The sequence below is a fragment of the Narcine bancroftii genome, chromosome 10 (assembly GCF_036971445.1).
Source record: "Narcine bancroftii isolate sNarBan1 chromosome 10, sNarBan1.hap1, whole genome shotgun sequence".
NCBI classification, from domain to species: Eukaryota; Metazoa; Chordata; class Chondrichthyes; order Torpediniformes; family Narcinidae; genus Narcine; species Narcine bancroftii.
In genome coordinates this window covers 104,121,961-104,135,199 of record NC_091478.1, presented here as the reverse complement: position 1 = coordinate 104,135,199, position 13,239 = coordinate 104,121,961, and the positions used below count along the sequence as shown (strand labels likewise).

At 41.4% G+C, this 13,239-nt stretch overlaps 1 protein-coding gene across 3 annotated transcripts in view; it reads right to left on the bottom strand.

Moving 5' to 3' along the window:
* Positions 1 to 290: 290 nt before the first annotated feature.
* The window catches only part of dusp22a (dual specificity phosphatase 22a), an 81,998-nt gene continuing 69,049 nt past the window's right edge, over positions 291 to 13,239 (bottom strand). For all 3 annotated transcript variants that reach the window (XM_069902132.1, XM_069902131.1, XM_069902133.1), the window contains one exon: positions 291 to 927. In XM_069902132.1, coding sequence (XP_069758233.1) covers positions 721 to 927 — 207 coding nt within the window. In that variant the 3' untranslated portion in view covers positions 291 to 720. The remainder of the gene's footprint in view (positions 928 to 13,239) is intronic.

Sequence of the window (13,239 nt, the reverse complement as noted above, 5' to 3'; positions counted from 1 at the left end):
CTTGACGGGGTGAAGTCTGGTGCCTGTGATGTCTCAGGCCGAGTTAACAACCCTCTGGAATATTTTCTTGTCCTGAGATTAATGCAATAGGTGGTTGACAGTAATGGGCTTAGGGCTGAATGCCCTGTTACTGTGCTGTGTCTCTATGTCTTTATAATGCTAATGTTGCGGGAGAAGAAATATATGCGGTCAATATTTAAGAGGGAAATGTTTGTACGTATTTTGATTGATATGGTTCACAGTGAGAAAAAATTTTTTAAATTTAAAAAAAGAAGACAGTCACCATGGCATTTTTAAGAAAATTTACCAACACCACATTTTGGATTTTATTTACTCATTTTAAAGTTTGTTTGCCAGACTAAAGAAAGAAATAAAGTACAACCGCTGACCTGCATAGCAAATAAAACATTTGCATTTTAAAACATGGTCAGTGTTTTCATGTAAAAGTGACAGCACTGTCCATTGTTAAATAAACTCTTGGCCAACTGAAAATAACCCAAAGATATCACAGCAAGCATCAGTTCTGAATAAAGGAGCTGGCCTAATCCAACTGAAGACCATTCTCATCTTCCGTTAGGCACTTAGTTGAAGAAAAGGCACAACTTTCACAATGTAGCAAAGTGATAAACAAGAGAACAGCAGTGATTACAAATAATCCTCTTGCATTCGCAGGTTCCTGCTGATTTATAATGATGTGGGGCAGTCAAGCACTGGCTCCTATTATCTATTCACCCAGTCCTGGCTACTGCTGCCATAGGCTTTGTAAGGGAGAGGGTACATGTTTGCTGACTGGTCTGCGCCTTGTTCCTCCCCATATCTCGGATGCAGTTGTTTCTGCTTCTCGTGGTACTGTGACACCATCTTCGCTATCTCCTGCTTGTCGTTAAATCGATTTTCGCCATATTCTGACCAAAGCCATCTCTGATACTGAAACAAAGCAGACAAAGAAAGAAGTTTTTCCCCCTCAATAAACACCTATTTCTCAACCATAAACAGGATTTCCTGTTCCTGATCATCAATGTGGACCTGGAATATTGACCATCTCATTCTCATCACACCTGAAACAGAAAATTCAAGGGTTTAAACACAAAATCTACACTACTCAAGTTCCAAAGCTTGCTCTAATTTCTTGTGTTTTACTTGAAGAAGAGTCTCAGGGCTACAAGTTGCAAATCCTAAGGAATCTCATAGGGATCAAACAGATTATTGCACTCCCCATCCAGTACTGATGTGTCAGGGACACCCTTCCCATTGAACTCAGTCTCCATGTGACTTAGAAACACATGCAGCTGGGAGAGAGTGGGATAGAGAAAGAAAGAAAAGAGGGGCAGAGAAGAAAGAGTGGTAAGGAAGACAAAAGGGTTTAAAGAGAGATGGGAAGGAGAGCAGCTGAAAGACAAGGAAGGCTGGGAGAAAGGCAGTGGGAGTGCAAAGGGGGAAGGAGAGACAAAGGGAAGAGGGGTACAGACAATGAAGGAGAAAGAGAAAGAAAAGAAAAGATGAGAGGGAAAAGAGGGGACAGTGGAAGGAAGGGTTGAAAGCGCAAAGGTTAGGAGAGTGAGAGCTGAAGGGGAGGTTGAACTTATAACCATATAATACCCATATAACAATTACAGTACAGAAACAGGCCTTCTCTGGCCCTCTAGTCCGTACTGATCTAAGTGATCTCCTTTACTACCACTTGCCTGCATCCTGCCATACCCCTCACATCCATGCACCTATCCAACTTTTTCTTAAATGACAAAATTGACTTTGCTTCCGGAAGGTCATTCCACTCAGCCACCACTCTCTAAGTGAAGAAGCTCCCTCTCATGTTACTTCTAACCTTTTCCCTATAACCCTTAACTCATGACCCCTCGTTCTAATCTCACCTACCCTCAAGGGGAAGAGCCTATTCACAACTATTCTATCAATCCCACTCAAAATTTTAAATACCTCTATCAAATCCCCCTCAACCTTCTACGCTCCAATGAATAAAGACCCAGTCTAATCGATCTTTCTCCGTATTCTAGGTATTGCAATCCAGGCAACATTTTAGTAAATCTTCTCTGCACCCTCTCCATCTTATTGATATCCTTCCTATAATTTGGGGACCAGAACTGCACACAGTGTTCCAAATTTGGCCTCACCAATGCCTTGAATAGACTCAACATCACTTTCCAACTCCTATATTCTATGCTTTGATTTATTAAGGCCAGCATACCAAAAGCCTTCTTCACCACTCTACCCAAATGAGATCCCATTTCAAAGAATGATGAACCATTATTCCAAGATCCCTCTGTTCCTCTGCATTCCTCAATGCCCTCCCCTTCACTCCATATGTCCTGTTTTGATTATTCTTCTCAAAATGAAGCACTCCACACTTATCTACATTAAACTCCATCTGCCACCTTTCAGCCCACTCTTCTAAGCAGGCCAAATCCTTAGGCAGTCCCTGAAAACCATCTTCACTATCCACAACTCCCCCTATTTTTGTATCATCCACATATTTACTAACCCAATTTACCACTCCATCATCCAAATCATTAATGTCACTGACAAACAACAAGAGAACCAACACTGATCCCTAAGGCACACCGCTCGTCAACAGCCTCCATCTTGACAGACAGTTACCCACCATGACTCTCTGGCATCTACCCTCTAGCCATCTGATTATCTCAACATTAATACCTGGCGCCCGAACCTTCCTAACCAACCCATGTGGAACCTTATCGAAGGCCTTACTGGGATAGGTTAGAGACAGAAAGAGAAAAAAGGGGAAGGGAAGAGGAAATTAAAGTGAATGTGTGGAGGGATGGAAAGAGAAGGGGATGGGGAAAAGAGGAGCAGGAAAAGAGGCAAAGTGGGGAAGAGGGAGATAAAGGGAAAGGAATAGCAGAGATGGGGGAAAAGAAGATAGAGATGGGAATGGTGGTAAGGAAAAGAGGGAGAGAATGTTAAGAGAGGAAAATTAAGATCAGGTAGAGGGGAAAGATAGAAAGTTAAGGGTAGAGAAGAGAATGCAGAAAGGTTTGTGTTTATTCAGATGCCTGCTCATTGTATGTTAGACATACTCAGATCCAACAGCACAAAAATTAATAATTTCAAAACCTTTGAATCGCTGCATATCCCAACAATATATATCACTTGTATAATGTTCAGAAGTTTTTTCGTTAAACAAAATGTATTTACTGTTATGGTTTAAAATTTGTAAATAAAATACTCAAACATATGTGACCAGCCAGTTCTCCGGAACAGAGTCCTGTCATAATATCTGGACTTCCTGGATTAAGGTTATAAGAATTAATCTGAGACCTGAAAGTCAATATCAGTAGTGTTCTTTTAGCAAACTGCTTGTTCCCTCTGTTGACAGCTAATGCATAAAAAGTCCATGATATATTTTAAAGGTGACACAGGGCAATATCCTCAATATCCCCAACATTAATTGCAGAATGTTGAAGCATCCATTATCCCAACATGTAATTTTGATTTAATGCACCGTGACAGAGATGTTTGTGGGAGCTTGCTGTGTGCAAGTTGGTTATGCACTTCTCACCTCACTGTGGCTACATTTCAGAATTGATCAGAAAACACTCCAACGGTCATGAAAGGTTATCAGTAAAAAGGCATTCATTCTTTCTGAATGACTTTCTGTTTAACAAGGATGCATTTATACTAGAGCGCATGTCTACGAATGGCACAGAAATGTTTACTTACGAGATTTTATACGGGAATTTCCACTGTAATTCCCCCCACCCCTTGCTGCTTGCCTGCAAATCATTTTGTAACCTGTAATTTCATAACAAATCCATTTCTTTTTCCTTCGTGCATTTGCAAGGGTGTGGCATCACTGACGAAACCACCATCCTGTTGCCCATTCCTAAACAGGTCTTGACAAGGTGACAATCAACTTCCGTCTTGAAAGCGTATCAGTGATAGGCTGCTGTTTTGCTGCCAAGATAAGGCCATCTACTTTGAGAGACATTAATGAGCCCAGGTAGTTTTTAACTATCTAGTCGTTTTGTCTTTAAAGGCTCAAGGTAAAAAAAAATTGAGATTATTTAACTAAATTTAAACTCTACAGCTGCCATGGTAGAACTTAAATTTGTTTAAGGTCTGGCTTGTTTGTTCACATCTCTGAATGGCCAAACTAGTAATTCAAGCACTGCATAACTCGAATAGCATATCATCAAAATATGGCAGGCATTAGGAACTGAAGATGAGCAAAGCTCATCAGGTTGACATAGTGGTTAAGCACAACACTATTAAAGTGCCAGTAACTTCAGTTCAAATCTGTCTGTAAAGACATTCTCCCCCTGAGCCTGTGTGGGTTTGTTCTGGATATTTCGGTTTCCTCCCACATACCAGAGACGTGTGGGTTAGCAGGTTCATTAATCACAGGGGGGTGCATTTGGGTGACACCTGGGCTTGTGAGCTGGAAGAACTTGATACTGTGCTGTATCTCAGATTACAATATATAAAAAAAACTGTTTGAAAGGGAAATTAGGAAGTCAAAGAGGGGTCATGACATTTTATTGGCCGACAGGATTAAGGGATCCTCCTCTGGAAGAAATTCAGCATTACAGCTTTCTCCAACGTTTTGATAATACTTCTACAATAATTTGTTCAACATTACCATAAAGATCCATCCTTCAGTGCAAACAATGTACTGTTTAATACGATGTGCATGTTCTATCTCACCAAATTTTCTGCACTCCCTCAGGATTAAGGATGACTGCTCAGGTTTTGTGGTGGGAATGAATGGCAAACTATCCCACAGATGGGGCATGAGGGGCTACACTCCTTCTGCAGCCTACGTTGAGATTCTGAGAGCTTTGAGGTTCTCATTACCATCCAAGTGCTCCTTCTCGACTTTGAGTGGTCTTGAGCTGAAGCCTCCAGGTGTCAGTGCACTTCTTCAACAACATCCTTGAATCTTTCTCTCTTTCTATCTAGAAACCTCTTCCTCTGAGGGATCTCAAAATAAAATGTCTATTGTGGGAATCTGGAGTCAGATGTCCAAATCACACAGCCTGTCCAATGTACTCTACTAAGTGTAATTAGGTCCTCACTACTGGGGGAGTTGGCCCAGAAGATAACACTGACACTCATTCACATATTCTTCCACCAAGTTTGGATGATTTGACAATGCAAGTATTGACGGTACTTTTCCAGGGTCTACGAGAAGCCGAGGACTCAAAAGCAAATGAGATGCAGGAATGAAACAAGAAAGTCTAACGTTGCTGTGATTATAATGACAGGGATTATGCTGGTATGGACTTGGGAGAGAGGGGAGCAGAGACACAGAGTCCTAATTCTGATGGCTCCTTACAGGTTTTAAATGTCCTGTCAAAGGAGCAGAAAATGTTTTTTTTTCAATCCTGTAACCACAAGGTCAGTCACCAAGATGACAGTGCCTGTGCTGGGCAGCATTCCACAAGGGGAAGGGTAGCAGACCGGTTCAGGGCACCAGAAACAGGGAAAACACGCCCTGTTGAGAAGGAGAAACATAGGCGATGACTCTACAGGATGGTGACTTTGGCTGCAAACGAGCAAGGGGATAAGCAGTTAATGAAGCCACAGGCTGCGAGCTGTCAGCAACTTGTGGTTGAAGGACTCACACTGCCTGCAGGCTGCTGGAGACTGGGTCATGGGAACCAAATATTGGAACCATGATTCGATGGGGTCCTGAGGGCAAGAGGGCTCCTGAAGTTGCCTTGGGCACTGAAGGCTTCCATATCATATCGGAGATTTGGATCTGGAGTCTGTGTAGCTGCACAGAGACTGCAGGAGCGCTGGAGGCAAATCCACAAACACTCCATGACTCTGAAGGGCCTCTCTTTTGCCTCCTGTTGGGGTGCTAGACAATGCTCATGGCAACATAGGTCGGTGAGCCTGTCATCAGTAGTAGGTAAATTATTGGAAGGTATTCTAAGAGATTTGGATGGCCAAGGACTGATTAGGGATATTCAACATGGCTTTGTGCGTGGAAGGTCATGTTTAACCAATCTGGTAGAGTTTTCCAAGAAGGTTACCAGGAAAATTGATGAAGGAAAGGCTGTGGATATTGTCTAGATGTACTTCAGAAAGACCTTTGACATGGTCCCACATGGGAGGTTTGTCAGGGCAGTTCAGATGCTCGGTACTCATGGTGAGGTAATAAACTGGATTTGACATTGGCTGGACAGGAGAAGCCAGAGAGTAGTGGTAGATGATTGCCTCTCAGACTGGAGGCCTGTGACTAGTGGTGTGCCTCAGGGATCAGTGCTGGGACCCTTGTTGCTTGTCATCCATATAAAAGATCTATATAAATTGGATCAGCAAGTTTGCAGATGGCACAAAGATTAGAGGTGTAGTGGACAGCAAGGAACATTTTCAAAACTTGCAGAGGGATCTGGGCCAGCTGGAAAAATGGGATACAAAACAGCAGATGTAATTTAATGCAGATAAATGTGAAGTGTTGCTCTTTGGAAGGACAAATCAAGGTAAGACTTACACGGTAACTAATAGGGCACTAGGGAATGTAGTGGAACAGAGGGATCAGGGAATACAGATATATAATTCCCTGAAAGTAGCGTCACAGGTAGAGAGAGCTTTCATAAATCAAAGTATTGAGTATAGGTGTTGGGATGTTATGGTGAGGTTGTATAAGGCATTGGTGAGGCTAAATTTGCAGTATTTTGTGCAGTTTTGGTCACCTAAAATAAGATTGAAAGAGTGCAGAGAAAATTTACTAGGATGTTGCCCAAACTTCAGGAACTGAGTTGGACGGAAAGTTTAAACAGGTTAGGACTTTATTCCCTGGAGCATAGAAGAATGAGGGGAGATTTGATAGAGGTATACCAAATTATGAAGGGTACAGACAGAGTAAATGTAGGCTTTTTTCCACTGAGGGAAGGTAGGATAAAACCGGAGGACATGGGTTAAGGGTGAAAGGGGAAAGTTTAGGGGAAACATTTGGGGGAGATGTGGAACCAGCTACCAGCTGAAGTAGTGAATGATGGCTCAATTTTAATATTTAAGAAGAATTTGAACAGGTACATCGATAGGAGAGCTATTGAGGTCTAGTGAGACCAGGCAGACTAATAATTTGGCACAGACTAGAAGGGCTGAAGGACCTGTTTCTGTGCTCTGCTATGTCTATGTTCTATGGAAGAAGGTACAGGGGCCTGAAGATACATCCTCAATGTTACAAAAACAGCTTCTTCCCCCTCTGCAATCAGATTTCTGAACGGCCAACGAACCACAGACACAACTTCACTTTTCTCTTTTTATTTTGATTTTTTTTGTAAAACTTGTATTTACGGAATTGTAATTTTCAGTAATTGTGCACCTTGTTTTGTACAATACTGTTGCCGCAAAGCAAGAAATGTTGTGCCACATGCTCATGACAGTAAACCTGATTCTAATAGTTGAACACCAAGCAGGCTTACAACACTGGGGTCCATGCTACCTAGGTGCACACCTACCTGAATGTTGAGTTCTCTTCAAAATATGCATTAACTGAAATAAGAGAGCCAGAATACCGATAACATTGAATCTAACACGACACCAGAGTCTGGCAACTTTTTGCAAGTGGCTCTGACCAGATCCTCTCCTAATCCATTGTCTCTGCAGCCGTAAGGAATACTGATCTCCTTTGTTTCTCTCTCCGTTAACTGTTTTGTTCCCCACAGACATGGTGGGCTGAGTATTTCCTGCTTTAATTCAACATAAGTTCAGTTGGTATCATTTCCACCCCTTGGTCAAAAGGTTACAGGCAATTGAACACAACACTCTCAGCTGACTCTCAGAATACTGCACTGTCAGAACTGCTTTCCAAGATTGGCATCAAAGGATACATGGCATTAGTTTGAAGAAGTTTGGGCTGTTGGCTCCAGGGTTCTGGACATTATTTATTCCTCTGTAAACATCACTAAAATAGAAGCCCATCAGCAAATAGTTGCAGGTGCTGGAGATCTGAAGTGAAACAAACTCAATCCTGTTGATGTGGGACTGGTGTTTTCATCCTCTCTCCCAATTTGTTCATCTATCCCTTTGACTACTGATCACTGCCCCTAGTACCCCTATTTCTCTGTAGAATATTAGACGATAATGCTTTGGAATATTTAAATCACATTAAATGTAGCGGTCAGCACAACACAATCCGATTTTAAATCCTCCGCGAACTGCTCTCCTCCTGACCTGTGTGGGTTTTCCCGAGATCTCCAGTTTCCACCCGCCCTCCAAAAATACATGGGACTGGTAAGTTAATTGGCTTCTCCTATTTTGTAAATAAAGTTAAATTTAAATCAGCAAACCTAAACATATTATAATAATACAGAATATAAAATAAAATCATATATAATATAAAACATCATTGCTCCTTCAACAAAGGACACAATGAACCAACTGGGTCAAGAGCAGATCGAATCAGAAGGTGTCTACAAGGTCCGGAAAAAATTCGAACCAAGAGTCAGGTGTGAAGGTGAATAGGCCTCCCACCAGGCCGCAGACAACTGCCCTTTTACACAGAGATCCCACTAAATTGGCATATCAATGACTCAGGTTTAAAGCCAGGTCGGGTCAGATCGGTGCATTCACATTGAACCAAGAAAAGCTGGTTCAGTGCAACCTTTTACATAGGGACCCAGCATCCTGGTACAAAAGGACCTGCAGCATTACAGCAGTGTTGTCCTGGGAAGGTGGGTAAGCCTTTTACACAGGAGCTGATCCGAAACACATTGGCTCTGATACTACCTACATTGCACCAGGATGAAAATGACCCCCATACCCTGTTCATCATGTGAAATGCTAAAAAGGCGGTTAATTGCCATCTTTCAAGGCCAGTGTAAAAGGGCCTACTGTTTTAGGGATATTGGGAACACGAGTGCGATGAAAAGCATCTGGCTAGATGAGGGAGCTTGAAGTTGGCATGTACCCTGGAGTGGCAAAAGGAAATATGCGCAAAAGGGCATCTGTGTACCAGCTGGCATTCTTATTGGAAACCTATCCCATAGCATTACAGATACATCCCTGAACATGCCATTCCTACTGAGTTATCCACCTTGCCTTGTGGATCAGCCGTTATTAAATAAACCGTCCAGTTTCCATTTCCTTTGGCCAGTTTAGTGAGGTTGAAAATCTACCTTCTCTGCTGAATATAAATGTAGGGCTCTGTATAGTAGAGAAGTCTTGATCAGAATGATTCACCTCCCCCCAGCCCCCTCCACCCCCATCTTTGTTGACTATATTTTTTCATGCTTAAGACTCTAAGTTATGAAACATTTGTGGGGAACTGATACTTTTACATCCCTTCCCATTCTTCCACCTCTAGGTTATTACAACTTGCAGTTTGACTCATTTTAATTGAGTTTTTTGAGAAGGTAACCAAAGAGATTAATGAAGGCATGCTGGTAGATATCCTCTCCATGAACTTTTGGCCAACTCCTGCAGAGTAGGTTGTTCTAAATAGTTGAACCACATGGCATCCAAGACAATCTGGTAAATGGATCCTAAATTACCTTGGTGATAGAGGGTAGACTTTGGCCAGTGGCGTAACCTATGGTGTAATTACCCATAGGTTGTGATATATTAATAAACTGGATGTGACTGTTAGAGGAATGATTAGTGATTTTACAGGTGACATGAATCCCATTTGGCCTCCTTAGGACTGTACATTCCCATGCCTTGCCTATTGAATGAGCTTAAATGTATTTGAAATATGTTGGTTGTATTTGATTCTGTTACCTCCTCTGGCCATGTGGATAGTGCAACCTTTGTATGTGTATGTTATCAAATGATTTATCAAAGGCTACGGCATGATAGAATTCAATGATGCACTTTAGGAAGTAAAATGAGGGTACGAAGTATACTGTAAATGGTAGGACACTAGGGGATATTGATGAACAGAAAGGCCTTAGGGTTCAAGACCATGGTTCCATTACAGTGGTAATGCAGTCAGAGAGGGTGGTGGAGAGGGTGTATGCTGGGGTACAGGATATACAAGTTGGGACATGAGGGAGTGCATGTAAATACTGGGTACAATTCTTCTCACCATATGGTAGAAAGGATGTAACTGGACTAGAGAAGATTCACCTGGATGTTACCATTGGAGGATTTTGGTTATAGGAGAGCTGATATAGGATGGGCATGTTTTCTCTGGAGCTAAGGGAGCTCAGGGAGGCCTGACTAAAATATGTAATATGTAAGATTATGCGAGGCATATTCAAAATGTTTTTTTTTCATGGTAGCTGTGTCAGAAACAAGAGGGCTTAGATTTAAGGTGAGAGGTAAGAGAATTAAAGGGGATATTAGGGGTACAAGGAGTATTTGATATCTCAAACATGCTGCCAGAGGAGGTGGTAGAATTACATCCAACTAATATATTTCAAAGACATTTAAGAGGATAATCCGTGTAGATGAGTTGTAGATGACATGGATTTGATGGGCCGAGTGGTCTGTGCAAATCATTTTCTATTCAACATCAAGAAGGTTACCTTTTCTTTTTTACTGCAAATTTGATGCTTTCTATTTTAATAATAAACTAACTCCTCAACTAGATGCTGTGAAAACAGAACAGCTCCTTTCTACAAGCCAGAAGAGCTTAGCATTCAGGTTTAGTAATGAGCTGTCAGTCCAATGTAAACATTCAGCACCCCATTGTGTTCCTTGTGCTGGGTGTGAGGCAGATTTCCACAATCCAAGCTGCGGTTGATTTTTTTCTTAAAGAATGCTTATGCTCGGTAAATGGATTTATTATTTCTCAGATCAAAACTAGAAGAAAACATTTATTTTGGTTCTCGGGGCAAAAAAAAAATACTGGTTAGGTTTTGACAGGTACAGTTTCAAGTAAATACATCCAATAAAATCTAACAGCCCCCTTGTATCATTCTTAAAGATCTCTGTCATGTACTGCTTAACATTCTCCATTCCAGTTAAAAACGCGCAGCAATTTGGTCCCTTATGTTTATTCATCCATTGACTTCAGAACCCCTTGATTACTAAGTATCTACTGAACTCTGTCCTGAATATACTTCTATACCTCTGAGGGTTCCATATGATTAATATGACCAAATTTCTTCTCTTCACTCCTGAATATCCAACCAGTTATCCTGACACCCTGGCCTTTCAGAGCAGCCAGTAAAAACACAAAAATGCTGGAGGAATTCGCCAGGTCTCTCAGTGTCCATAAGATGTAAAGATATATAACCGATGCTTCAAGTTTGAGCCCTTCTTCAAACAACCACCTCCTATCCACCTTGTCAGAGGTTTTCATGTTTCTAAAAGATCACCTCTTGTTCTTCTGAACTCAAGAGGATAGACCCCATCTGCTCATCTGTCTTTGTGCGGCAATCCCCCCACCTCACTGTCTCTTCCAGTGATTGGTTTCACTTGCTTACACCCAAAAGTTATATGCCTGAATTTTTCCTATCCCTGATGAGGCTTTTCACCATTTGAAATTCTCACACACCTAGGATCTACTAGACCTCTCTTCTCATCAGAAGGTGAAGCTCAGATTATGTTGAACTCGACCTAAATTTAATATCAAAGGCACAGAACATCCATCTCTCAAAGTGGCCGCACAGGTTGATAGGGTTGTTATGAAAGTCTATGGGATGCTGGGCTTCATAAATTGGGAGATTGAGTTCAAGAATCGAGAGTTCATGTTGAAAATCTTTAAATCTCTGGTGAGACCTCAGTTAGAGTATTGTGGTCAGTTCTGGTCACCTCATTATAGGAAGGATTTGGATCCAATGGAAAGGGTGTAGATATTTACCAGGATGTTGCCTGGATTAGAAAATAAGTCTTACAAGGTATGGTTAGCAGAGCTAGGGCTTTTCTCTTTGGAACGAAGAAAAGATGAGAGGTGAATTAATAGAGGGGTCCAAGATTCTGAGAGGCATAAATAAGTTAGGCAGCCAGCATTTTTTCCCCAGGGTGGGAGTAGTAAACACTAGAGGACATGTGTACAAAGTGAAGGGAGGAAAGTTTAGGGGAGCCATCAGGGGTATTTTTTTTTTTTTTTTTTTTTTTTTTACACAGAGTTGAGGATGTCTAGAATACCTGGCCACTGGTGGTGGTGGAGACTAAAAGATTAGGGGCATTTAAGAGACTCCTAGACATGCACATGGATGAAAAAAATAATAGTGGTAGGAAGGGCTTCGTCTTTTTTTTAGGAATAGATAGCCCAACATCAAGGGCTGAAGGGACTGTAGTTTTCTGTAGTGCTCTATGTTCTATGCTCTAGATAAGGGACAATACACAGAAGCAAATAGCTGCATTTCCAAAGCCAGATTCTTTTCCTCTTCAAGTAGCTAAAAGATCCTTCCTGACTAGAAAGCACACGCTCATCCTTGCCGCTACTTTCATTTCATGCAGGGATGTCGCTGCTGTCCACACTTTCTGCACAGGGGAGCAGAGAGGTGCAGCTATTAGAGTTGATGCTTTGTTGATGCCTGCATGAGGTTTTCTCCTTCTCCTTCTGACCACTAAGGGTATTCCCACTACGTTTTCTCCCACTTCCCAAAGATGAGAAAGTTGGTACATTACTTGGACACCTTAACTTGGCCCTTGTGTGTGATGAGTGGTGAAATCTAGAGGTGTTGATGAAGATGTGTGGAAAATAAGTAAATAGGTGGTTGAAGGCCAGCATTAACTCAAAGGTCCGAAGTCCTCTTTCATGGTGAATGGCCTCCATGAGTCCCTCTCTCAAGCATCAGACATACACTTAAGTATCCCACTCACAGTTAAACTGTCTGGAATGTACCGTGAATCCCAAGCACACATAAGAAAATATGCATGTTAGTACCTTAATGTTTCCCGTGCCAATCTCTTCTCCAGGTTAAATAATCCACAGGAAGTGGCCTTTAACTGAATCTAAATATTGACGTCTTGGCTTAATTAACACATTACTACTCAATGAAAGTTGAAAAGAAGAGCTATCTTCAGGAATCGGGAGTCTGGAAGCCATCTCAGAGTCTTAGATGAGACTTTGCAGAGAACTGTGTAAAAAAAATTCCACCTCTGCTGATTGTACTGTCTCGAATGATGGCATTTGTTGCATCTCTTAATACCCTCATACATCTACAATGTTATTTTTTCTCTGAATTTCTATAACCCAGCGCAAAAAAATGCAGTTACTTCGAACTGGGCTTGAAAACATCTTGTATAAGGAAATTTTATGTATATTATTTGCATAATTTTTGTATTCAATATTATTTTTGGACATAGTATGAGTTATGATTTAAATGGTTAATTATTATAATTATAGAATTTGAT